The 24,924-nt window shown below is 43.5% G+C and overlaps 1 protein-coding gene across 1 annotated transcript; it reads right to left on the bottom strand.

Moving 5' to 3' along the window:
* Window positions 1–6,878: 6,878 nt before the first annotated feature.
* On the bottom strand, window positions 6,879–22,988 carry LOC131184757 (trichohyalin-like). The gene is made up of 10 exons (XM_058156461.1): window positions 22,839–22,988; window positions 21,810–21,912; window positions 13,974–16,520; window positions 13,852–13,940; window positions 12,964–13,041; window positions 10,657–10,835; window positions 10,275–10,374; window positions 9,617–9,815; window positions 9,228–9,471; window positions 6,879–7,423 (listed from the first exon to the last, which is right to left on the bottom strand). The coding sequence occupies exons 1-10, from the start codon at window positions 22,986–22,988 to the stop codon at window positions 7,093–7,095; spliced, it is 4,020 nt and encodes a 1,339-aa protein (XP_058012444.1). The 3' UTR covers window positions 6,879–7,092.
* Window positions 22,989–24,924: the final 1,936 nt, after the last annotated feature.

Below are 24,924 nucleotides of genomic sequence, written 5' to 3'. Positions count from 1 at the left end.
AGAAAATTTCTGTCCCCAGCAATCGAAAACTAAAAGGCTTATCAGTGCATGTAACATAGATGTCTGTATGGGTAAGACTATCAGCCCTGCTATCAAGCAAAACCAAGCATTTAACAGTGAGTGCCATACCATGTGCACTAAACTAACAGGTGGCAAGAAAGTAGGGGCAGTCAACACAGGTTATGTAAACAGTAAACACAAGGTCAATCCAAATGAACTCAAATGTTTATACACCAATGCACAGAGTATGAGGAATAAACAGGGTGAATTAGAAATTCAAGTAAATGAGGGCAGCTATGATATTGTTGCCATTACGGAAACTTGGTGAGATGAAACTGACAAATGGAACATACAGCTAGAGGGATATAAATTGTTTTAAAGAAATAGACCAAATAAAAGAGGAGGTGGAGTTGCACTATATATAAGAAATAACTACATCTCTACAGAAATAGAGCACAACAATGATGAAAATCATCTTGAATGTATTTGGGTCAATATAAAAGGGGTGAAAAACGATATTGCCATAGGTCTATACTATAGGCCACCCAACCAAACAGAGGAAGTAGATGAACTTTTTGATAGTCAGCTAACTAAGGTATGTAGGAAGCACATCACAGTAGTAATGGGGGATTTTAACTACCCTGACATCAACTTGGAAACAAACTCTGCACCAAGTGGAAGATCCAATAGGTTCCTAACAAACCTAGCAGACAACTTTGTTTCCCAAAAAATAGAGAAGGCAACAAGGGGATCAGCCATACTGGACTTATTTCTCACTAACAGAGATGAAATGATAGAAGGTGTTGAAGCTACAGGAACCTTGGGGGCAAGTGACCACGCAATATTGGAATTCGACATTAATAGAATAGAATAGAATAGAATTTTTATTGGCCAAGTGTGATTGGACACACAAGGAATTTGTCTTGGTGCATATGCTCTCAGTGTACATAAAAGAAAAGATACGTTCATCAAGGTACAACATTTACAACACAATTGATGATCAATATATCAATATAAATCATAAGGATTGCCAGCAACAAGTTATAGTCATACAGTCATAAGTGGAAAGAGATTGGTGATGGGAACTATGAAACGATTAATAGTAGTGCAGATTCAGTAAATAGTCTGACAGTGTTGAGGGAATTATTTGTTTAGCAGAGTGATGGCCTTCGGGAAAAAACTGTTCTTGTGTCTAGTTGTTCTGGTGTGCAGTGCTCTATAGCGTCGTTTTGAGGGTAGGAGTTGAAACAGTTTATGTCCAGGATGCGAGGGATCTGCAAATATTTTCACGGCCCTCTTCTTGATTCGTGCAGTATACAGGTCCTCAATGGAAGGCAAGTTGGTAGCAATTATTTTTTCTGCAGTTCTAATTATCCTCTGAAGTCTGTGTTTTTCTTGTTGGGTTGCAGAACCGAACCAGACAGTTATAGAAGTGCAAATGACAGACTCAATAATTCCTCTGTAGAATTGGATCAGCAGCTCCTTGGCCAGTTTGAGCTTACTGAGTTGGCGCAGAAAGAACATTCTTTGTTGTCCTTTTTTAATGATGTTTTTGATGTTAGCTGTCCATTTGAGATCTTGCGATATGATAGAACCCAGAAATTTGAAGGTTTCTACTGTTGATACTGTGTTGTCAAGTATTGTGAGAGGTGGAAGTATGGAAGGGTTTTTCCTAAAGTCTACCACCATTTCTACGGTTTTGAGTGTGTTCAGTTCCAGATTGTTTTGGTTGCACCACAAGGCTAGTCGTTCGACCTCTCGTCTATATGCGGATTCATCATTGTCTCGAATGAGACCAATCACTGTTGTGTCATCTGCGAACTTCAGTAGCTTAACAAATGGATCATTGGAGATGCAGTCATTGGTATACAGAGAGAAGAGAAGTGGGAGAGCACACAGCCTTGGGGGCCCTGTGCTAATTGTACAGGTATTTGATGTGATCTTGCTTAGCTTCACCTGCTGCTTCCTGTTTGTTAGGAAGCTTGTGATCCACTTACAAGTCTGTTCCGGTACCTGTAGCTGGTTTAGCTTAGTTAGAAGAATGTCTGGAATGATGGTATTGAATGCTGAACTAAAGTCTACAAAAAGGACCCTTGCATAGGTCTTTGGAGACTCAAGATGTTGTAGGATGTAGTGCAGAGCCATATTAACAGCATCATCTGTTGATCTATTTGCTCGGTATGCAAATTGCAAGGGGTCTAAGAGCGGATTCGTGATGGTTTTCAGGTAGGAAAGCACTAGCCTTTCAAAGGTTTTCATGACTACAGATGTTAGAGCAACTGGTCTGTAGTCATTCAGTTCCTTGATGGTGGGCTTCTTCGGCACTGGGATGATGGTAGAGCGTTTGAAGCAAGAAGGAACATAGCACATCTCTAGTGATTTATTGAAAATATGGGTGAAGATGGGGGCCAATTGGTCAGCACAGACTTTTAAGCAAGAAGGAGTTATCTTGTCTGGGCCTGGAGCTTTTCCTGGCTTTTGTCTGTGAAATAGGTCCTTTTCTGTGATCACTAGGGGTTGTGAACCCAATGAAATGGGGTCAGTTGTAGGAGGCTTGGCTGTTGTTGGTGTGTCTAAGATGGGGGTTGTGGAGATAGGTGGCTGTAGTTTCCTTTCAAACCTGCAGTAAAACTCATTCAGGTCATCTGCCAGTTGTTGATTACCTTCAGCCTGGGAAGGAGGTTTGCCATAGCCGGTGATATTTTTAAGAGTTTTCCACATGTTTGCTGGTTCATTTGCTGAAAATTGATTCTTTAGCTTTTCAGAGTAGCTTCTTTTTGCTGCTCTTATCTCCCTTGTTAGTGCATTTCTGGCCTGATTGTACAGCATTTTATCACCTTTTCTGTAGGCTTCCTCTTTGGAATGCCATAGCTGCTTAAGTTTAGGTGTAAACCAAGGTTTGTTATTACTGTGTATTCGCAAGTTCCTTGTAGGTACACATAGGTCTTCACAGAAGCTGACATATGATGTTACAGTATCTGTGAGTTCATCCAGGTCTGCAGAGGTATCTTTAAAAATATTCCAATCAGTGCAGTCAAAACATGCCTGTAGCTTTAATTCTGATTCCTCCGTCCAGGTTTTCACTGATTTAATTATTGGTTTTATGGCTTTAAGTCTTTGCCTGTAAGCAGGTACAAGGTGAATCATGCAATGATCAGAGTGTCCTACAGCTGCACGTGGTAAAGACCGATAGGCATCTTTTAGTATTGTGTAGCAGTGGTCTAGAGTATTCTTGCCTCTGGTGGGACAATTGACATGCTGAAAGTATTTTGGTAGTTCTTTCCTTAAGTTTGCCTTGTTTAGATCTCCCAAAACAATGGCCAGTGAATCAGGGTGTTTGGCTTCAGCCTCCATGATTTGGTCAGCTAGAGTTCGTAATGCCTCGTTTACACAGGCTTGTGGTGGGACATAAACAGCAATTAGAAGAAATGAGGAAAATTCACGAGGCGAATAGTAAGGTTTGCAGTTGATAATTAGAGTCTCTAAATTGTTGTCACAGAATTTGTAAATTATGTTAAAATCTTGACACCAGGTTGAATTAATATATAGGCATAAGCCTCCTCCTTTCTTTTTACCAGATGTTTCTGGAATCCTGTCTGATCGTTCAATTTGAAATCCTGGAATGTTCAGGCTGCTATTTTCAATTGATTCATTTAACCAGGTTTCAGAGAAGCATAGGACTGCTGAATTGCGAAAATCAGAATAGTATTTGTTTAAGAGGAGTATTTCATCCATCTTATTTGCAAGTGAGCGTATATTTGTTAGGAAAATTGAAGGCAGAGGAGTTTTAGTGCGAGTTCTTAGCTTGATTAAGATCCCAGATCGTTTACCTCATTTCCTTGGTTTCCGTCGTTTGGTTTTTTTAGTAATCCATGGCTCCGTGGGAATTGCCTCCTCCTGTGTTAGAATCTCCTCCGTGTTTGTAAAGACAGGCGGGGGTGAGATTAAAGAAAGCTGCTCCTTAAAGAAATGTTCCTTAATTTTTAGCAGATGGTCTCGTGAGTAGGAAATCCGTAGTGAGTCACAGAGAACAATTAGAAATAAAGAAACAATTAGAGAGCATTTCACCGAGGCAGCCTTCATCGGCGCCATCTTAGGCGCAAATAAGCAAATACATTAAGCAAATACAAGTAGTAGAACAAAGTCAAACTAGAGTCTTGGACTTTAAGAGAGCTAATTTCAATAAACTTAGAGAGAGCTTGAGAAGGATTCAATGGATGAGAATCCTCAGGGGGAAAACAACTCAAGAAGCTTGGGAAATTTTGAAATGTGAGATTATAAAAGCGCAGTCTAACACAATACCAATGAAGAAGAAAAATAATAGATCTCAAAAGAAACCAGCATGGATGCATAAAGAACTATCTGACAAACTGAAAGACAAAAAGGACAAATATAAAAAGTGGAAAGAGGGGCAAATAACTAAGGCAGAATATCAGCAAATAGCCCGAGCCTGTAAAGATGAAGTGAGGAAAGCTAAGGCTCACAATGAACAAAGGCTAGCGACAAAAGTAAAAAATAACAAAAAAAGCTTCTTCCAACATGTTAAAAACAAGAAAAAAGTCAAGGAAACAATTGGCCCATTGCTGGGAGAAAGTGGCAAGAAGATGACAAGCAACAGGGAGAAAGCAGATCTACTTAACTCATTTTTTGCATCTGTCTTTACACAAAAGGAAAAAACAATCCAACCTATCAAAAACAGCACTACAAAAAACAGATTAGAAACACAAGTTAAAATAGGGAAGAAAATGGTAAGTGAACACCTGTCTACCCTAGACGAGTTCAAATCACCAGGACCGGATGGATTACACCCCAAGGTTCTGAAGGAACTGGCAGACGTGATCTCAGAACCACTGAACTATATCTTTCAAAGATCCTGGAGCACAGGGGAGCTGCCAGAGGATTGGAAAAGAGCTGATGTAGTTCCCATCTTCAAAAAAGGAAAAAAAACAGATCCAGGAAACTACAGACCTATCAGCCTGACCTCAATACCGGGGAAGATTCTGGAAAAGATAATCAAGCAATGAATCACCGAACACCTAGAAACAAACAAAGTAATAACCAAAAGCCAACATGGGTTTGTCAAAAACAGATCATGCCAGACTAATCTTATTGCATTCTTTGACAAAATGACAAAATTAGTAGACCAGAGGAATGCTGTCGATATAATTTACTTGGACTTCAGTAAAGCATTTGATAAAGTAGACCATTTATTTATTTTATTTTTATTTTATTTGCATTTATATCCCACCCTTCTCCAAAGACTCAGGCGGCTTACACTATGTCACTATGACCATAACCTAATACTAGATAAAGTAGAAAAATGTGGGTTAGACAGCACCACCACCAGATGGATTTGTAACTGGCTGACCAACCGCACTCAACGTGTAGTCCTCAATGGAACTACATCCACATGGAGGGAAGTATGCAGTGGAGTACCCCAAGGCTCTGTTTTAGGCCCAGTACTCTTCAACATCTTCATCAATGACTTGGATGAGGGGATAGATGGGGAACTCATCAAATTTGCAGATGACACCAAGCTGGCAGGAATAGCCAACACTCCAAAAGATAGGCTCAAGCTACAGAAAGATCTTGACAGACTTGAACATTGGGCGCTATCTAACAAAATGAAATTCAACAGTGAAAAAAGTAAGGGTCGTGGTGGCTCAGGTTGTAAGATAGCCTGTTATTAAACACAGCTGCCTGCAATTACTGCAGGTTCTAGTCCCACCAGGCCCAAGGTTGACTCAGCCTTCCATTCTTTATAAGGTAGGTAAAATGAGGACCCAGATTGTTGGGGGGGCAATAAGTTGACTTTGTAAATATACAAATAGAATGAGACTATTGCCTTACACACTGTAAGCCGCCCTCAGTCTTCGGAAAAGGGCGGGATATAAATGTAAATTAAAAAAAAAAAGGTTCTACATTTAGGCCAAAAAAACAAAATGCACAGGTACCATATATGTGGTACCTTGCTCAATAGTAGTACCTCTGAGAGGGATCTTGGAGTCCTAGTGGATAACCATTTAGATATGAGCCAGCAGTGTGCAGCAGCTGCTAAAAAAGCCAACACAGTTCTGGGCTGCATAAACAAAGGGATAGAATCAAGATCATGTGAAGTGTTAGTGCCACTTTATAATGCCTTGGTAAGGCCACACTTGGAATATTGCATCCAGTTTTGGTCGCCATAATGTAAAAAAGATGTTGAGACTCTAGAAAGAGTGCAGAGAAGAGCAACAAAGATGATTAGGGGACTGGAGGCTAAAACATATGAAGAACGGTTGCAGGAACTAGGTATGTCTAGTTTAATAAAAAGAAGGACTAGGGGAGACATGATAGCAGTGTTCCAATATCTCAGGGGTTGCCACAAAGAAGAGGGAGTCGGGCTGTTCTCCAAAGCACCTGAGGGTAGAACAAGAAGCAATGGGTGGAAACTGATCAAAGAAAGAAGCAACTTAGAACTAAATTTCCTGACAGTTAGAACAATTAATAAGTGGAACGACTTGTCTGCAGAAGTTGTGAATGCTCCAACACTGGAAATTTTTAAGAAAATGTTGGATAACCATCTGACTGAGATGGTGTAGGGTTTCCTGCCTGGGCAGGGGGTTGGACTAGAAGGCCTCCAAGGTCCCTTCCAACTCTGTTGTTATTATATTATATTATATTATATTATATTATATTATATTATTATATTATATTATATTATTATTATATTATATATTATATTATATTATATTATATTATATTATATTATATTATATTATATTATATTATATTATATTATATTATATTATATTATATTATATTATATTATATTATATTATATTATATTTGGGTGGAAAAAAGACAGAAATTCCAATTTCTGAACAATTCAACTTTTAATGTACAACAAGAGCTTAACCATAGAAAAAAATCAATCATGTTTTATAAACAACATATTTACATGACTATATGCACCAAATTTGGGGCTAAAATCCAAGCCCCTTGATGGATCTAATTCTTCTGAATCACTTCAAAGTCTCAGCAAAGTCTCAGCATAGATAGCCCTGTAACTGGTGTTTCCTTTTGTCAGATTAGCTCTTTCCGTTCTGCTTCTTAATTTTTCCAGCCACTCCACTTATACTCTGGATTGTTCTTCTGCTCTAAAGGCCTATCCAGAAGTGAGCGATGCTGAATGGAAGACTGGCCACCAAGCGGAGATCTTTGAGAAGTTGAAGGGTGAGGGTCAGGGACCTGGGAGTGAGGAGGGGGAAGGAGTTGCCTGTACTCAGCCGATTTGTCTGGCTGGAAAGGCCTGTAGTAATTTGATGGCCCTTGCCCATGATAACCCAAAGCAGGTCTATAATCAGACATCCTCCGATAATCATCTTGGTAGTTCTGGGGCCGGAATTCATCTACTCTTCGTCTTTTAGCCTCATAATAGGACCTGGAGGGGAAAGAAGAATTCAAAACATTCAACCCCATAACTTTAACCTTAGACTGTCTACTGTTGACCTCACCCCTTTCCTAAGAGGTCTGTAAGGGGCGTGCATAAGTTCACCAGCGTCCCTACCGTTCCTGTCCTACTGTCTCCATTTATCTGCACGCATTTACTATGTCCATATTTATGTTTACGCTTAGAACTGTTATCATGTACATGTTAGAGAAATAAAATAAATGAAAATGAAACTCAACAGAAGAGGCAAAAATGACCCTATCTAGATCTTGGGATGCTTAATTCCCTCTGGTGCCAAAGGCATGGAAGAGAGCAGGAAGGCCAGCCCAGTTCAGCGGGATCTGGACACTGGAGGAAGGAAAGAAGATGGACAACCGCAGAATTGGAGTCCAAGCCTACACGCTTTGTATTGTGGGTCAGGATATCACATACACTTACAAAAAGGAGCAGAGCTCACAATGCAAATCTAGAATGCAGTTGTTCTATCCTCCCTCGCCTCCTTCCGAGCAATGGCTTAATTAGCCGGCACTATCAGCCCTGGCAGCAAAGCGAGAGAGCGTCTGCCAAGTGGCTCTGTTATCTCCCTTGATGCTGATAAGTCAAACAGTACTTCAGCTCTTAGTTCAGCAGTTAATCAGTTGATTTGCCTGCTACGAAGAGACACAGCAGTTCTTGCTGCCTTTATATCCTGTGGGGTGTGGCTCCATGACTCAGCACTTCCTAGGCCTGCCCCACACCTGCTTCTATTGTTCCCTCCTCTCCTGCCTACGAAACCTAGGGTCCAACCAAGCCTGATTGCCTTCAGCTGGGTCTGAAGGCGTGGCCTGGGGGGGAAGAGTCAGGGGATGGAGGCCTCGTTATCTCTTCCACCTGGCCTGCCTCTGGCTCCTGGAGCTGAGCCAGGGAAGCCGGTGCTCCCGAGGTAAGTCCTGACGGCCCTTCCCCCTCACTATCCAAGTCACTTTCTGGCAGGAAACCTGGCTTCAAGTCACTTTCTGGCAGGAGGCCCGGCTTGGGGGGCACAGACACAACAGTGGTTGAGGGGTGCAGAGGTACCTCTGATGAAGGGATGCAAAATTGTTAAGAAAAAAAGAACAGCAACTCTATCCTGGAGAAAGAGAGGTTGTGAGAAATCATAGAATCATAGGGTTGGATGGGACACTGGAGGTCTTCTAGTCCAACCCCCCGGTCAAGGCAGAAGCCCCATACCATCCCAATCATATGGTTGTCCAGCCTATTTTTGAAAGCCTCTACCGATGGAGCACCCAAAACCCCAGCGGGCAAGCTATTTGACTGCTTAATTGCTTTTGCTGTCAGGAATTTTCTCCTTATTTCTAAGTTGGATCTCTTTTTAATGAGCTCATCCATAAGCTAGACACACCTATCTCCCTCAACCATTCGCTGAGCAAGAAATATTGATGTTAAATGTGTGTGTGTGTAGCGAGAGAGATTTAAGTACAAGTGAATTAGGCCTATACTCTTCAAAAACTATACTATTTCTTCAAAAATGTAGGAATCTTATAAGAAAAAGTTATCTTGCGGGTACACAGTATCAGAAATGGGGGATTGCAGGAAGGATAGAATCTCAAAAGAGATTCAGAATAACCCCATCTGGGTGTTGTTGGTGTAAGAGGGCAGGGAGGTCAGGCTTGCAAGTTTCCATGATTAGACCTTACCAACAGTTCTAGTAGACCCTACAATTTCCGTTCCATGACAAACACCATCCACTGCTTTTGGCATGCTGACTCCTGCACAAACCCTACAGCTTAGGTGATTGGCCTGCTTAGCACCTCACCTGTAGTCCGGGTGTCCGCGGTAATTGTGCTCACTGTTATACTCGTCATAGTGGCGTTTCCGGGAGACGTTGCTCGGCTGATAGTTTCCCGAGCTCCGATATTGTTCTCTTTGTGCCTGGCGATCTGTGTACCGATGATAACTGTGCCAGCGCTGCTCATAAGGGTGGTACCGGTTTCTGGCCCAATTTGGATAGGCATTCCAACTGTAATTAAATTGGGGGCCCCTCTGCCATTCATTTTGTCCTGCATGACAAGGAAGGGGAAGAAGCTAGCACTCTTTCACAGGAAGCCCAAGGATCTTATCTTACCGTTATTTGTACTTCTGCCTTTGTCTACTATTCTTTCTTTCCTAAGTGCCCAAGTTGGGGCAGGCCTGAAAATCTCTCACCTGGGTGGCTGAAACGCCTTCTATTCTGCGGGTTGTATTTGTCTCGTGGATGTCCGTGACTTTGTGTAGGGTGGGAAGGTGGCTGCTGCAGATTTTGAGGACAACGGGGGACAGGAGGATTTGGAATATCTTGACTGGGTCCCGGAGTCTCTGAACGAAGCCGCTTGCCTCTCTTTTCCTCTTCCATCTTCTTCTGTTCCTGCCGAGCAGAAAGACAACATTGTTAGAAAACTCAAAGGGTCAACAGTAATCATGATTTGGGTCTTATTAACCAGGGGCTGGGGAGGAGGGAGGTCGCTGAAGAATGTTGGAGAAACAAACAAACAAAGAGAAAGAAAAGTGAAAGTCTTAAGGCTTTCTACCCCCCACCTATGTGTCCTATGTCTCCCTGAGGCTACCTATCCTAAAGATAGATTCTTCCTCCTCTCTTCTACCACCCAACATCTGGCTCTCAAGACATCAATGACAGAAGTGAAAAAGGAGGGAAGGGCATGGTCCCACCTAACAATCGCAACCAGAATTCCTCTAGTTCCTGAGGTTTTTCTTTTGCGCCAGATGTTCCCTTTCTTTCCTTCTTTCTCTTTGTTTGTATCCCCTCCATTCTACTGCAGATACACAAAAAAACAAACCCACCCCCCCCCACATATTCTGTTCTTACCTTCTGCTCCCGGGATCGCTTTTTGCTAGCTGTCTTGTATAATTTGTGTAATTTCTTGGCGTTAAATTCGATAAAGTTGGCAACGAATACCCAGAGATTCCTGAAAGAAAATGAAACATATTTTAATTTTCTGTTTTTATGAGGGGGAAGAGAGATAGAAGAAAGGAGGGAGGAAGAGAGAGAGGGAGGGAGGGAGGGAGAGGGAGGGAGGGAGAGAAAAAGAGAGAGGGGGGAGAGATAGAGGAAAGGAGGGAGGAAGAGAGAGAAAGAGAGAGGGGGAGAGAGAGGGAGGGAGGGAGAGAGAGGGAGGGAGAGAAAAAGTGAGAGGGAAGGAGGGAAAGAGAGAGAGAGAGAGAGATTGAATATTTGGCAGGCAACTTACGTTCTCCATATGTCAAGAACGTCTGGTTCCCTGTGGATTTTTAAACAATTCGTGATGTGGTCTCCTATGTTTAGTAGACAAGTCCGGGTTTGCTCGATGAGCTCTTGGTCTGTCAGTCCTTTTTCTGGTTTATCCAGCAGCTTCATCCACTTTTTAACAGGCCTCATCAGCTTTTTACACTTGAGAGAAAAAGCAAAGCTCCGCATTAGTGGCCCTTCAGAAGGAAGGCGGAGGAAAGGAAGAACCAGACCAAGGCAACCATTTGAGGCTAGGGGCCCATTGGCATTTGGGGGAGGGGATCTGCTGTGGGCATCCTCTCCAAATGGCAGTTCACAAGACAAGTAAACACGCTGCAGAGAGGACAGCTGTTGAGTGGAAGGTTCATTCTTCTTGCAAAGATAATCTTCCTTTTCGATCACATATCAGCAGATCTATAGTTTTAGAGCAGGGGTCTCCAACCTTAATAATTTTAAGGTTTGTGGACTCCCAGAGTTGAAGTCCACAAACCTTAAAGTTACTAAGGTTGAAGACCCATGTTTTAGAGATAAACTGGTTGCAGGTGGGGGGGAGTCATTTGCTGTGGGGATGAATATGCCAGGGACCGGGTGTTTGGCTTGGCAGCATGTCAGCTGTCTTAACAAACTGACTTATGACCATTTTTTTCACCCTTATGACCAGGGGTGAAATGTAAAATTTGTTTAAAAATGCTTTTAAAATGATGATCAGGCAACTCAGCTGGGATTGCCAGAGGAGCCTTTTAAAAGCATTTTTTCTACAACATCTTTGGCCGATGAGGTTGTAAAAAAATGCTTTTAAAAGCCTCTGATGATCAGGCAGCTCAGCTGGGATCACCAGAGGAGCCTTTTAAAAGCAGGGGTTTTTTTTACAAAATTTTAAAAATGCTTTTAAAAGGTTCTGATGATCCCAGCTGAGCTGCGTGATCGTCAGCGGCTTTTTTTAAAAAAACTTTTAAAAGCATTTTTTCGGCCGAAGAAAAAATGCTTTTAAAAGTTAAAAAAAACCCCACACCTCTGAGGATCGCGTGGCTCAGCTGGGCATGTGTGGGGGAGGCAGGGATTTTTGCTACCGGTTCTGTGAACCACCTGCCGCCATTGCTACCGGATCAGGCGATCCGGTCCAAACTGAGAGCATTTCATCCCTGCTTATCACCTTTACACCATCCCCATGGTTACGTGATTTACCTTTGGAGGCTTGGCAACCGTTTCCTATTTACAGACCTAAGAGGTCTGTAAGGGGCGTGCAAAAATGCACCTGCATGCCTACCACCCCTGTCCTAATATTCCGTTTTTACTTACTCTTTTCGTGTATCCAAATTATGTTTATACTTTTACAAATATGGTGGTAGCAGTGTCCTGGGGTCATGTGATCCCTTTTTGCGACCTTCTGTCAAAGGGGAAGCCAGATTCACTTAACAACCGTGTTACTAATTTAACAACTGCAGTGGTTCACTTAACAACCGTAGCAAGAAAGGTCATAAAATGGGGCCAAAACTCTCTTAGCTAATTTCCCATTTAACAAATAGTAATTCTGGGCTCAATTGTGGTTTTAAATCTACCTATTTATTTGACCTGAAGAAAGTGTGAAGTCCTTTCTAATTTCATTCCCCACCTCCTTCTTCTTTTTATTTTTCCGCTTTCCCCCCTCTCACCCCCAATCCAGAGGTGGGTTTCAGCAGGTTATGACCAGTTCTGGAGAACCAGTAGCGGAAATTCTGACTGGCCCTGCCCTCATCTATTCTCTGCCTCCCAAGTCCCAGCTGGAAATGAGGATTTTGCAGTATCCTTCCCCTGGAGTGGGGTGGGAATGGAGATTTTACAGTATCCTTGCCCTGCCACACCCACCAAGCCAAGCCACACCCACCAAGCCACACCCACAGAACCGGTAGTAAAAATTCTGACTGCCCCTGCCCCTATCTATTCTTTGCCTCCCAAGTCCCAGCTGGAAATGAGGATTTTGCAGTATCCTTCCCCTGGAGTGGGGTGGGAATGGAGATTTTATAATATCCTTCCCTTGCCACGCCCACCAAGCCATGCCATGCCCACCAAACCACACCCACAGAACGATTAGTAAAAAAATTTGAAACCCACCACTGCCCCATTTCCTATTTTTATATCTTTTGGGGCTGGTTAATTTTGTCTTTTATCTTTCATTGAGACTTAACTAAACAAGAGGTAGGCTGATTTTGTAACTAAAAAGCTGCCCTCCTGTGTCAAAGGGAAATTTTCTAGGGTCAGTGACCAGCCCTTCTTTGATATTTCCCCCATTTGATTCCTGGAGAAAACTCACAACATTGATGGTTGCCTGGTCCAATTCAACCTTTTCCACTTCTTCAGTGGGGGCCGGTTTTGCCTCAGCCTCTTTGTTCTGTGAAAAGACAAAGAGGAGATAGCATCCGTCATGAAAAACAGCACAGGATTAAAAGTCACAGATGCGCCAATAAAGAAAGGGAAGAAAAACCAAAACCAAAAAACAAGGATGGTGAGAAACTTGCATTCTGCTGCCTGGAATTTCCAGGGGATTCCTTTGCCCCTTCAAACAGGGCTCCCCATCTTTATGATAATAAAGTACAGGTAAAGATTTACTCTGTCCAGTCGGGGCCAACCTATGGGACGGTGCTCATCCCCCTTTTGGGCAAAAATAGGCAGCATTGTCCAAAAACAATTTCCCTGGATATATGGCTAGTATGGCTATACACCAAAGGCACATGCAATGCTGTTACCTTCCCACCCAAGTGGTACTAATTCATCTACTCACATTTGCATGCTTTCGAATGCTAGGTGGGCAGAGGAGCTGAAACAAGTAACGGGAGTTCACCCATTATGCGGAATTCGGGTCTCAAACCCAGGCTGTCAGCCCTCCAGCGTCTTTAACTGTTTCTTAGATTTCCTAGCCAAGACCACAATCTGGGCAGTTCCTGATGTTCTTCTACCCAGTTAACCCTATCCAATCCTGCTTAGCTTCCCAGTTCTAACAAGGACAGCCAGAGCATTCACCCTGGCCCAAATGCCTAATGAGTGAAGTAAAAGAATGTTCTATCCATAATATGAAGTTGATTTTAAACAAGGTTAAATTATTCACATAAGCACACTGCCAAGTTACCAACGCACACGTTTTAAACCTTGGTTAAAATCAGCAATGGCATGGCCACCAATACAGGTTAACACTAGTAGGTACCTGTTCCATTTCATCCTGCCTTTCTTCCTTTTCTTGGTTTTCGGCTGACTGCTGAGTTTTGAGTTCTTGGCTTTTGGTCAACTGCTGAGCTTTGAGTTCTTGGCTTTTGGCCAAGTGCTGACCTTTAATTCCTTGGATTTTGGTTGATTGCTGAGCTTTGTTTTCTTGGGTTTTGTTTAACTGCTCAGCTTTGTTTTTGTGGCTTTGGGCTAATTGTTTAGCCTTATTTTTCTGGTTTGGGGCTAACTGATGAGCTTTGAGTTCTTGGATTTTGCCTATGCTCTGGGGTTGGATTTCTGGGCTTTTGACTGGCTGTTTAGCCTTCTCTTCTTGACTCTGGGTTAAGCACTGATCTTTGCTTTCTTGGATTTTAGCTAAGCGCTGAGCTTTGATTTCTAGGATTTTGGCTAAGCGCTGAGCTTTGAGTTCTGGGCTTTTGGTTAACTGTTGAGTTTTGCTTTCTTGGATTTTGGCTAAGCGCTGAGCTTTGATTTCTGGGCTTTTGGTTAACTTCTCAGCTTTGCTTTCTTGGATTTTGGCTAAGCGCTGAGCTTTGAGTTCTGGGCTTTTGGTTAACTTCTCAGCTTTGCTTTCTTGGATTTTGACTGGCTGTTTAGGTTTGCTCTCTTGGATTTTGGCTAAGGGCTGAGCTTTGAGTTCTTGGATTTTGATGAACTGATGAGCTTTGAGTTCTTGGATTTTGCCGATGCTCTGAGCTTGGATTTCTGGGCTTTTGACTGGCTGCTTAGCCTTCTTTTCTTGACTTTGGGTTAAGCACTGACCTTTGCTTCCTTGGATTTTGGCTAAGCGCTGAGCTTTGAGTTCTAGGATTTTGGCTAAGCGCTGAGCTTTGAGTTCTGTGCTTTTGGTTAACTGCTGAGTTTTGCTTTCTTGGATTTTGACTGGCTGTTTAACTTTGCTTTCTTGGATTTTGGCTAAGGGCTGAGCTTTGAGTTCTTGGATTTTGACTGGCTGCTCAACTTTGCTTTCTTGGATTTTGACTGGCTGCTTAGCTTTGCTTTCTTGGATTTTGGTTAACTGCCGAGCTTTACTTTCTTGGATTTTGGTTAATGGCTGAATTTTGATTTCTAGGATTTTGGTTAACTGCTGAGTTTTGATTTCTAGGCTTTTGGTTAGCTTCTCAGCTTTGCTTTCTTGGATTTTGACTGGCTGCATAGCTTTACTTTCCTGGATTTTGGCTAAGGGCTGAGCTTCACTTTCTTGGATTTTGGCTAAGGGCTGAGCTTTGGTTTCTGGGCTTTTGGTTAACTTCTCAGCTTTGCTTTCTTGAATTTTGGCTAAGGGCTGAGCTTCGCTCTCTTGGATTTTAGCTAAGGGCTGAGCTTCGCTTTCTTGGATTTTGGCTAAGGGCTGAGCTTCGCTCTCTTGGATTTTAGCTAAAGGCTGAGTTTCGCGTTTTTGGATTTTGGCTAAGGGCTGAGCTTTGATTTCTGGGCTTTTGGTTAACTTCTCAGCTTTGCTTTCTTGGATTTTGGCTAAGGGCTGAGCTTCGCTTTCTTGGATTTTGGCTAAGGGCTGAGCTTCGCTCTCTTGGATTTTAGCTAAGGGCTGAGCTTCGCTCTCTTGGATTTTAGCTAAGGGCTGAGCTTCGCTTTCTTGGATTTTAGCTAAAGGCTGAGTTTCGCGTTTTTGGATTTTGGCTAAGGGCTGAGCTTTGTTTTCTGGGCTTTTGGTTAACTTCTCAGCTTTGCTTTCTTGGATTTTGACTGGCTGTTTAGCTTTGCTTTCCTGGATTTTGGCTAAGGGCTGAGCTTCGCTCTCTTGGATTTTAGCTAAGGGCTGAGCTTTGATTTCTGGGCTTTTGGTTAACTTCTCAGCTTTGCTTTCTTGGATTTTGACTGGCTGCTTAGCTTTGCTTTCCTGGATTTTGGCTAAGGGCTGACCTTTGCTTTCCTGGATTTTAGCTAAAGGCTGAGTTTCGCGTTTTTGGATTTTGGCTAAGGGCTGAGCTTTGTTTTCTGGGCTTTTGATTAACTTCTCAGCTTTGCTTTCTTGGATTTTGACTGGCTGTTTAGCTTTGCTTTCCTGGATTTTGGCTAAGGGCTGACCTTTGCTTTCCTGGATTTTGGTTAACTTCTCAGTTTTGCTTTCCTGGATTTTGACTGACTGCTTAGCTTTGCTTTCCTGGATTTTGAGTGGCTGCTTAGCTTTACTTTCCTGGATTTTGACTGGTTGCTTAGCTTTGCTTTCTTGGATTTTGGTTAAGGGATGAATTTTGATTTCTAGTATTTTGGTTAACTGCCGAGCTTTGCTTTCTTGGATTTTAGTTAACTGCTGAGCTTTGGTTTCTGGGCTTTTGGTTAACTGCTGACCTTTGCTTTCTTGGATTTTGGTTAACTGTTGAGTTTTGCTTTCTTGGATTTTGACCGGCTGCTTAGCTTCTCTGTCCTGGATTTTGGCTAAGGGCTGGGTTTTGCTTTCTTGGATTTTGTCTGGCTGCTGAGCTTTGCTTTTTTGGATTTTGGCTAAGCGCTGGGCTTTGAGTTCTTGGATTTTGGCTAAGCGTAGAGCTTTAATTTCTAGGCTTTTGGTTAACTTCTCAGCTTTGCTTTCTTGGATTTTGCCTGGCTGCTTAGCCTTGCTTTCTTGTATTTTTGTTAACTGCTGAGCTTTGCTTTCCTGGATTTTGGCTGAGGGCTGAGCTTTGCCTTCTTGGATTTTGGTTATGGGCTGAGCTTTGCCTTCTTGGATTTTGGTTAAGGGCTGAGCTTTGCCTTCTTGGATTTTGGCTGAGGGCTGAGCTTTGCCTTCTTGGATTTTGGTTATGGGCTGAGCTTTGCCTTCTTGGATTTTGGCTGTGGACTGAGTTTTGCCTTCTTGGATTTTGGCTGAGGGCTGAGTTTTGATTTCTGGGCTTTTGGTTAACTTCTCAGCTTTGCTTTCTTGGATTTTGGCTGAGGGCTGAGCTTTGCCTTCTTGGATTTTGGTTATGGGCTGAGCTTTGCCTTCTTGGATTTTGGCTGTGGACTGAGTTTTGCCTTCTTGGATTTTGGCTGAGGGCTGAGCTTTGCCTTCTTGGATTTTGGCTGAGGGCTGAGCTTTGCCTTCTTGGATTTTGGTTATGGGCTGAGCTTTGCCTTCTTGGATTTTGGTTAAGGGCTGAGCTTTGCCTTCTTGGATTTTGGCTGAGGACTGAGCTTTGCCTTCTTGTATTTTTGTTAACTGCTGAGCTTTGCTTTCCTGGATTTTGGCTGAGGGCTGAGCTTTGCCTTCTTCAATTTTGGCTGAGGGCTGAGCTTTGCCTTCTTCAATTTTGGCTGAGGGCTGAGCTTTGCTTTCTTGGATTTTGGCTGTGGAATGAGTTTTGCCTTCTTGGATTTTGGCTGTGGAATGAGTTTTGCCTTCTTGGATTTTGGCTGTGGAATGAGTTTTGCCTTCTTGGATTTTGGCTGTGGAATGAGTTTTGCCTTCTTGGATTTTGGCTGAGGGCTGAGCTTTGCCTTCTTGGATTTTGGCTGAGGGCTGAGCTTTGCCTTCTTGGATTTTGGCTGAGGGCTGAGCTTTGCCTTCTTGGATTTTGGTTAAGGGCTGAGCTTTGCCTTCTTGGAATTTGGCTGAGGGCTGAGCTTTGCCTTCATGGATTTTGGTTAAGGGCTGAGCTTTGCCTTCTTGGATTTTGGCTGAGGGCTGAGCTTTGCCTTCTTGGATTTTGGCTGAGGGCTGAGCTTTGCCTTCTTGGATTTTGGCTGTGGACTGAGCTTTGCCTTCTTGGATTTTGGCTGAGGGCTGAGCTTTGCCTTCTTGGATTTTGGTTAAGGGCTGAGCTTTGCCTTCTTGGAATTTGGCTGAGGGTTGAGCTTTGCCTTCATGGATTTTGGTTGAGGGCTGAGCTTTGCCTTCTTGGATTTTGGCTGAGGGCTGAGCTTTGCCTTCTTGGATTTTGGCTGAGGGCTGAGCTTTGCCTTCTTGGATTTTGGCTGTGGAATGAGTTTTGCCTTCTTGGATTTTGGCTGTGGAATGAGTTTTGCCTTCTTGGATTTTGGCTGTGGAATGAGTTTTGCCTTCTTGGATTTTGGCTGAGGGCTGAGCTTTGCCTTCTTGGATTTTGGCTGTGGACTGAGCTTGGATTTTGGCTGAGCTTTGCCTTCTTGGATTTTGGCTGAGGGCTGAGCTTTGCCTTCTTGGATTTTGGCTGAGGGCTGAGCTTTGCCTTCTTGGATTTTAGCTGAGGACTGAACTTTGCCTTCTTGGATTTTGGCTGAGGGCTGAGCTTTGCCTTCTTCGATTTTGGTTAAGGGCTGAGCTTTGCCTTCTTCAATTTTGGCTGAGGGCTGAGCTTTGCCTTCTTCAATTTTGGCTGAGGGCTGAGCTTTGCCTTCTTCAATTTTGGCTGAGGGCTGAGCTTTGCTTTCTTGGATTTTGGCTGTGGAATGAGTTTTGCCTTCTTGGATTTTGGCTGTGGAATGAGTTTTGCCTTCTTGGATTTTGGCTGTGGAATGAGTTTTGCCTTCTTGGATTTTGGCTGAGGGCTGAGCTTTGCCTTCTTGGATTTTGGCTGAGGGCTGAGCTTTGCCTTCTTGGATTTTAGCTGAGGACTGAACTTTGCCTTCTTGGATTTTGGCTGAGGGCTGAGCTTTGCCTTCTTCAATTTTGGTAAAGGGCTGAGCTTTGCCTTCTTGGATTTTAGCTGAGGACTGAACTTTGCCTTCTTGGATTTTGGCTGAGGGCTGAGCTTTGCCTTCTTCAATTTTGGTAAAGGGCTGAGCTTTGCCTTCTTGGATTTTAGCTGAGGACTGAGCTTTGCCTTCTGGGATTTTGGCTGAGGGCTGAGCTTTGCCTTCTTGGATTTTGGCTGAGGACTGAGCTTTGCCTTCTTGGATTTTGGTAAAGGGCTGAGCTTTGCCTTCTTGGATTTTAGCTGAGGAATTTGCTTTGCCTTCTTGGATTTTGGCTGAGGGCTGAGTTTTGCCTTCTTGGATTTTGGCTGAGGGCTGAGCTTTGCCTTCTTGGATTTTGGTTAAGGGCTGAGCTTTGCCTTCTTGGATTTTGGTTGAGGGCTGAGCTTTGCCTTCTTGGATTTTGGTTAAGGGCTGAGCTTTGCCTTCTTGGATTTTGTTTGAGGGCTGAGCTTTGCCTTCTTGGATTTTAGCTGAGGACTGAGCTTTGACTTCTTGGATTTTGGCTGAGGGCTGAGCTTTGTGATCTTGGATTTTGGCTGAGGACTGAGCTTTGCCTTCTTGGATTTTGGCTGAGGACTGAGCTTGGATTTTGGCTGAGGACTGAGCTTTGCCTTCTTGGATTTTGGCTGAGGACTGAGCTTTGCCTTCTTGGATTTTGGCTGAGGACGGAGCTTGGATTTTGGCTGAGGACTGAGCTTTGCCTTCTTGGATTTTGGCTGAGGGCTGAGCTTTGCCTTCTTGGATTTTGGTTAAGTGCTTAGCTTTGCCTTCTTGGATTTTAGCTGAGGTCTGAGCTTTGCCTTCTTGGATTTTGGTTGAGGTCTGAGCTTTGCCTTCTTGGATTTTGGCTGAGGACTGAGCTTTGCCTTCTTGGATTTTGGCTGAGGACTGAGCTTTGCCTTCTTGGATTTTGGCTGAGGATTGAGCTTTGCCTTCTTGGATTTTGGCTGAGGATTGAGCTTTGCCTTCTTGGATTTTGGTTAAGGGCTGAGCTTTGCCTTCTTGGATTTTAACTGAGGGCTGAGCTTTGCCTTCTTGGATTTTGGCTGAGGACTGAGCTTTGCCTTCTTGGATTTTGGTTGAGGGCTGAGCTTTGCCTTCTTGGATTTTGGCTGAGGGCTGAGCTTTGCCTTCTTGGATTTTGGCTGAGGATTGAGCTTTGCCTTCTTGGATTTTGGCTGAGGATTGAGCTTTGCCTTCTTGGATTTTGGTTAAGGGCTGAGCTTTGCCTTCTTGGATTTTGGCTGAGGACTGAGCTTTGCCTTCTTGGATTTTGGTTGAGGGCTGAGCTTTGCCTTCTTGGATTTTGGCTGAGGGCTGAGCTTTGCCTTCTTGGATTTTGGCTGAGGATTGAGCTTTGCCTTCTTGGATTTTGGCTGAGGATTGAGCTTTGCCTTCTTGGATTTTGGCTGAGGGCTGAGCTTTGCCTTCTTGGATTTTGGCTGAGGACTGAGCTTTGCCTTCTTGGATTTTGGCTGAGGACTGAGCTTTGCCTTCTTGGATTTTGGCTGAGGATTGAGCTTTGCCTTCTTGGATTTTGGTTAAGGGCTGAGCTTTGCCTTCTTGGATTTTAACTGAGGGCTGAGCTTTGCCTTCTTGGATTTTGGCTGAGGACTGAGCTTTGCCTTCTTGGATTTTGGTTGAGGGCTGAGCTTTGCCTTCTTGGATTTTGGCTGAGGGCTGAGCTTTGCCTTCTTGGATTTTGGCTGAGGACTGAGCTTTGCCTTCTTGGATTTTGGTTGAGGGCTGAGCTTTGCCTTCTTGGATTTTGGCTGAGGGCTGAGCTTTGCCTTCTTGGATTTTGGCTGAGGACTGAGCTTTGCCTTCTTGGATTTTGGCTGAGGACTGAGCTTTGCCTTCTTGGATTTTGGCTGAGGACTGAGCTTTGCCTTCTTGGATTTTGGTTAAGGGCTGAGCTTTGCCTTCTTGGATTTTGGCTGAGGGTTTAGCTTTGCCTTCTTGGATTTTGGCTGAGGACTGAGCTTTGCCTTCTTGGATTTTGGTTGAGGGCTGAGCTTTGCCTTCTTGGATTTTGGCTGAGGACTGAGCTTTGCCTTCTTGTATTTTGGTTAAGTGCTGAGCTTTGCCGTCTTGGATTTTGGGTAAGCCCTGAGCTTTGATTTCTGGACTTCTGTTTGACTTCTTAACCTTTTTTTCAGGGCTTTGGCCTGGCTGTTTATCTTTGTTTTCCTTCTTCTTCATTTTCAGGGCATTCTTATTTACCCCATCCTCCTTGGGGGAGCAAAAAATATGGATGCGTAACAGGACCTTACTCTTAATAAGGGGTGGGGGGATATATACAGGCAGCCCTCGACTTACAACTATAGTGGGGACCAGACATTTCTGACGCCAAGCAAGACGGCTGTTAAATGAATTGTAGCTGATTTAATGGCCTTTTTTGGGACCAGGCTGGTAAACAGAATCACTGAAGTTGTTAAGTGAATCATACAAAATCAATAAGCAAATCTGGCTTCCCTCACTAACTTCCCTTGTTGGAAGCCAGGTGGAGAAGCAAACGGGTCTCAAACATCCCTGGGATCAGAGGTGGGTTTCAGCAGGTTCTGATCAGTTCTGGAGAACCGGTAGTAAAAATTCTGACTGGACCCGCCCCCATCTATTCTCTGCCTCCTGAGTCCCAGCTGATCGGGAGGAAATGGGGATTTTGCAGCAACCTTTCCCTGGAGTGGGGTGGGAATGGAGATTTTACAGTATCCTTCCCCTGCCACGCCCACCAAGCCACGCCCACAGAACCGGTAGGAAATTTTTTTGAAACCCATCACTGCCTGGGATGCTGCGACAGTCACAAATTCATGCTGGTTGCTAAGCAGCAAAATGTTGATCATGTGACCTTGGGGATGCTACAGTGGCCATAAGTGCAAGGACATGAGTCCCTTTTTTCCCTGTTGCTGTTATAAACCTCAAATGGTTGCTAAATGAATGGTTATAAGCCGAGGAGTAGAGTAAAGGTACTCCCCGACTGACGACCACAATCGAGCCCAATATTTATGTGGGTGCCGCCCCATTTTATGACTTTTCTTGCCGCAGCGTTTCTTAAGTGAATCGCTGCTGTTCTTAAATGAGTCACACGGTCGTTAAGTGAATGCAGCTATCCCATTGACTTGGCTTGTCAGAAGGTCACAAAAAGAGGGAATTGTGTAACCCTGCGACCGTCATAAAGGGGAGTGTCAGCTGTCTTTCTGGGGTGCAATTCAAGTTGCTGTTCATCAACCTGGTCCATCTCTCTCTCTCTCTCTCTCTCTCTCTCTCTCTCTCTCTCTCTCTCTCTCGCTCTCTCTCGCTCTCTGTGTGTATCTGTACCAAGATTGTGTACCTCAAACTGTGAAAGCAGTTCATCAGTTCCACTTGTGGATGGTTTCTCTTGTGCCTCAGCCAGGTGTAAGGCTTCTTCAATGTCCATTTCCTAGAAACAGAGGCAAGAGCGCAATCAGATGGTATCAAGAGTGCAATCAGACAGATATCAAGGACCAACATGCTCCAAACTGAAAGCTTTCAGCTTCTAAGACCTTACAACAAAAGTAGAAGTTATCCCACCAGGATTATTTACCTTTGGGGAAGTAGATGTCTCGTTTTTAGCCAGCTTCAGCCCCTTTAGGAGAACTTACTATTATTTAACCACTAACCCCACCCCACCCCACCCCACCACCACCACCCCACCCCTAATTCCCTCTAACTATATTATTTAACTGCCTATTTCAAAAAAACAATGAAACAACCAGAGTTTTCTTGGCCAGCCTATCCAAAATGGATAGGCAGGATCTGAAAAACTGAACTCCTAAACTGTGCCAACTGATGAACAGCCACACATAGAGTATGCCTGCTTAGAATCTGGCCAAATTCAAATTGCTCAGTTTCAGTAATAACTGAAACTCAACTGGTGGGGTCTACTCAAGTGGACCAATAGGAAGCCCCCTCCCCTAACTGCCTTTATGACCAGTTTCCAAGTTCTGAATCACATTTCTCAGTGAGGTCAGAGTCAACTGACATGACAGACAGCCAGTGTGGTCTATGCTTCAGATGTTGGCTTAGAAACCACCAGACTGGATTTCTACCCTTAGGCATGACAGACGGCTGGATGACCTGGGTCCAGTCACTCCTTCTCAGCCCAACCAACCTCACAGGGTTGTTGTAGGAAAAATGGGGAGTATTAAGTATGTTCACTGCCTGGAGCTGATTATAAAAGTAACAAAGGCAGGATGTCCACTCCTGTTCTGGTACTTAGGAAAATAAATTAGGGAACTAGGCCAGTATTACTGCAGTCCATATAATTTCTAGGTCCAAATCTTCTGGTTGACATCATCCTCAAGTCTTTCATTTTGGAAAACAAACCAAGCCAATCCGTAGGAGAGCTGGGACATCTTTTTCAGTGGTGTCGGTTTTCAGACCACAGTTGCACCTTCTTCCCCAATGACTTCTTCCTTCCTGCTTCTGCAGTGGACATGCAGTGGTCAGTCCCCCGGCTGAGAAGGCTGCCTGCATTACTGTACCATTCGGGTCTTGTATTAAAGAACAGAATTCTTTATTGGCCAAGGGTGATTAAACACACAAGGAATTTGTCTCTGGTGCATAAGCTCGTATTACATACAAACAACAAGTGATGGTTCATAAATCATAAATCAATTATCATCAGGAAGCTCAATCCAAATGGACCAGTAATTTATGCAAAAAAAATGGGCTGTGCGCTTCCTAGAAGATGGGAAGGCCTCATATACAATGCCATTGTTTTATTCGAGGGATGAAGGCGGAGATGGAAGGTCTGCCTCCGTATTCTGAAAATACCATTTGACAAAATGCACCTTCTTTAGGTCCATTGTACAACACCTGAGCTAAGGAATCTCTGAAACATTATGTTGGGTTGAGGTCCAGGTGCCAGGTGAGAAGTCTCCCATCCTAAAACTTATTCTGATCCCTTTCTATCTTGAATACACCATGGCGGGTGTCTCCCCGTTCTTGGGACATATTGTGGGGGTGTTTGCTGTGTATATTGACAACATGCAAGTTTTAGGGAAACCTTTGAGAGTGCTCCTAAATTGTGAGCCCCATCTGACCATCACACACCAGAAGGACATCCAGATAGAGAGAAAGCCTTGTTTTTGTATGCTTCAAGCATGAACATCTGTTTGATCATCTGCCAGCTCATATTTTATCTTTTTTGAGTGTGCAGTAAGTTGAAAACATACTAAATCTTACACATGGTCATTTTGCCATTCTAGGCCCTTTTCTTTCTTTATCAGCTGCCACTTGTCTTTTCCTCTTACTCCTGGTTGGCTCCAAAGACCACAAAGCTAGAACTTCTTGGAGAAATACATCACTTGTGTGTACCAAGAACAATCCAAGTTCATTTGGCCAATTTTCATTGTTTAACTCTGCCCAGTTTTACCGTGGGTAATACCCACTCGGCAGAGACACAATGTTGTAACCACTGGATGCAGATGTTTGCTTGTTTCTTCTCACATTTTCAGATGGCTAGGAAGTCAAGATGGATGTCTCTGTCTGCCCACATTTAGCTCAAAAGTACAACAAACAGTGCTGTGATTTCACTAAAATGATAGGTCAGAATATCTACCAAGTCACGTTAATGGTTTATCCCGCAGTACAGGTAGTCTTTGACCTACAACCACAATGGAGCTCAATATGTCTGTTGCTAAGGGAAGCATTTGAGTTTTGCCCAATTTTATGACCTTTCTTGCCATAGTTGTTAAGTGAATCACTCCAGTTGACAAGTTAATAACCTGGTGTTAAGTGAACACAGCTTCTCCATTGACTTTGATGGTCAGAAGGTCACAAAAGTTGATAACATGACCTCGGGACACAGCAATAGTCCTAAGTATGAGTCAATTGCCAAGCATCTGAATTTTGATCCCATGATCATGGGGAAGCTTCAAAGGTCGTTAACTGAAAAACGATGATGTTACTTTTTTCAGTGCCGTTTTAACATTGAACGGTCACTAAATGAACTGTTGTAAGTTGAGGACTTCCTGTATTGTCTCCACCAAGATGCTTACAATCCTCCACCTTCTAAAGTTGTAACTTGAATTGCTCTGAGAGTTGTTGCAAACTTGCAATCTAGACGGATTTTCTCCAACTTGCTGAAGGTGTTCAAAAGAAGCCAGAATGACACCACATCACTGTGTAGTTGCATCTGTAATGAAATCACGATGCAGGTGACATTCTTTGCAAACAGATGATTTCTACCATGGCCTTTTTGATCGTAGGTAGACATCCCAATACATTTGGAGAAGAAAGATAGGAAATCTGACTCGGTACTAGTGTAAAAGATGTCCCAGGTTGGCTGCCCTACTTTTCATTTCATTACAGTGTCTGGTTGCCAGATTTTATGACCATTGACCCTATTTAGATGGCATTTCAGGCAAGGTGGCTTGGAGAAAAAATCCTAGATGGTAGTTAGATCCCA

Source organism: Ahaetulla prasina, chromosome 13 (assembly GCF_028640845.1).
Source record: "Ahaetulla prasina isolate Xishuangbanna chromosome 13, ASM2864084v1, whole genome shotgun sequence".
NCBI classification, from domain to species: domain Eukaryota; kingdom Metazoa; phylum Chordata; class Lepidosauria; order Squamata; family Colubridae; genus Ahaetulla; species Ahaetulla prasina.
This window is presented reverse-complemented; position numbering and strand designations above follow the sequence as displayed.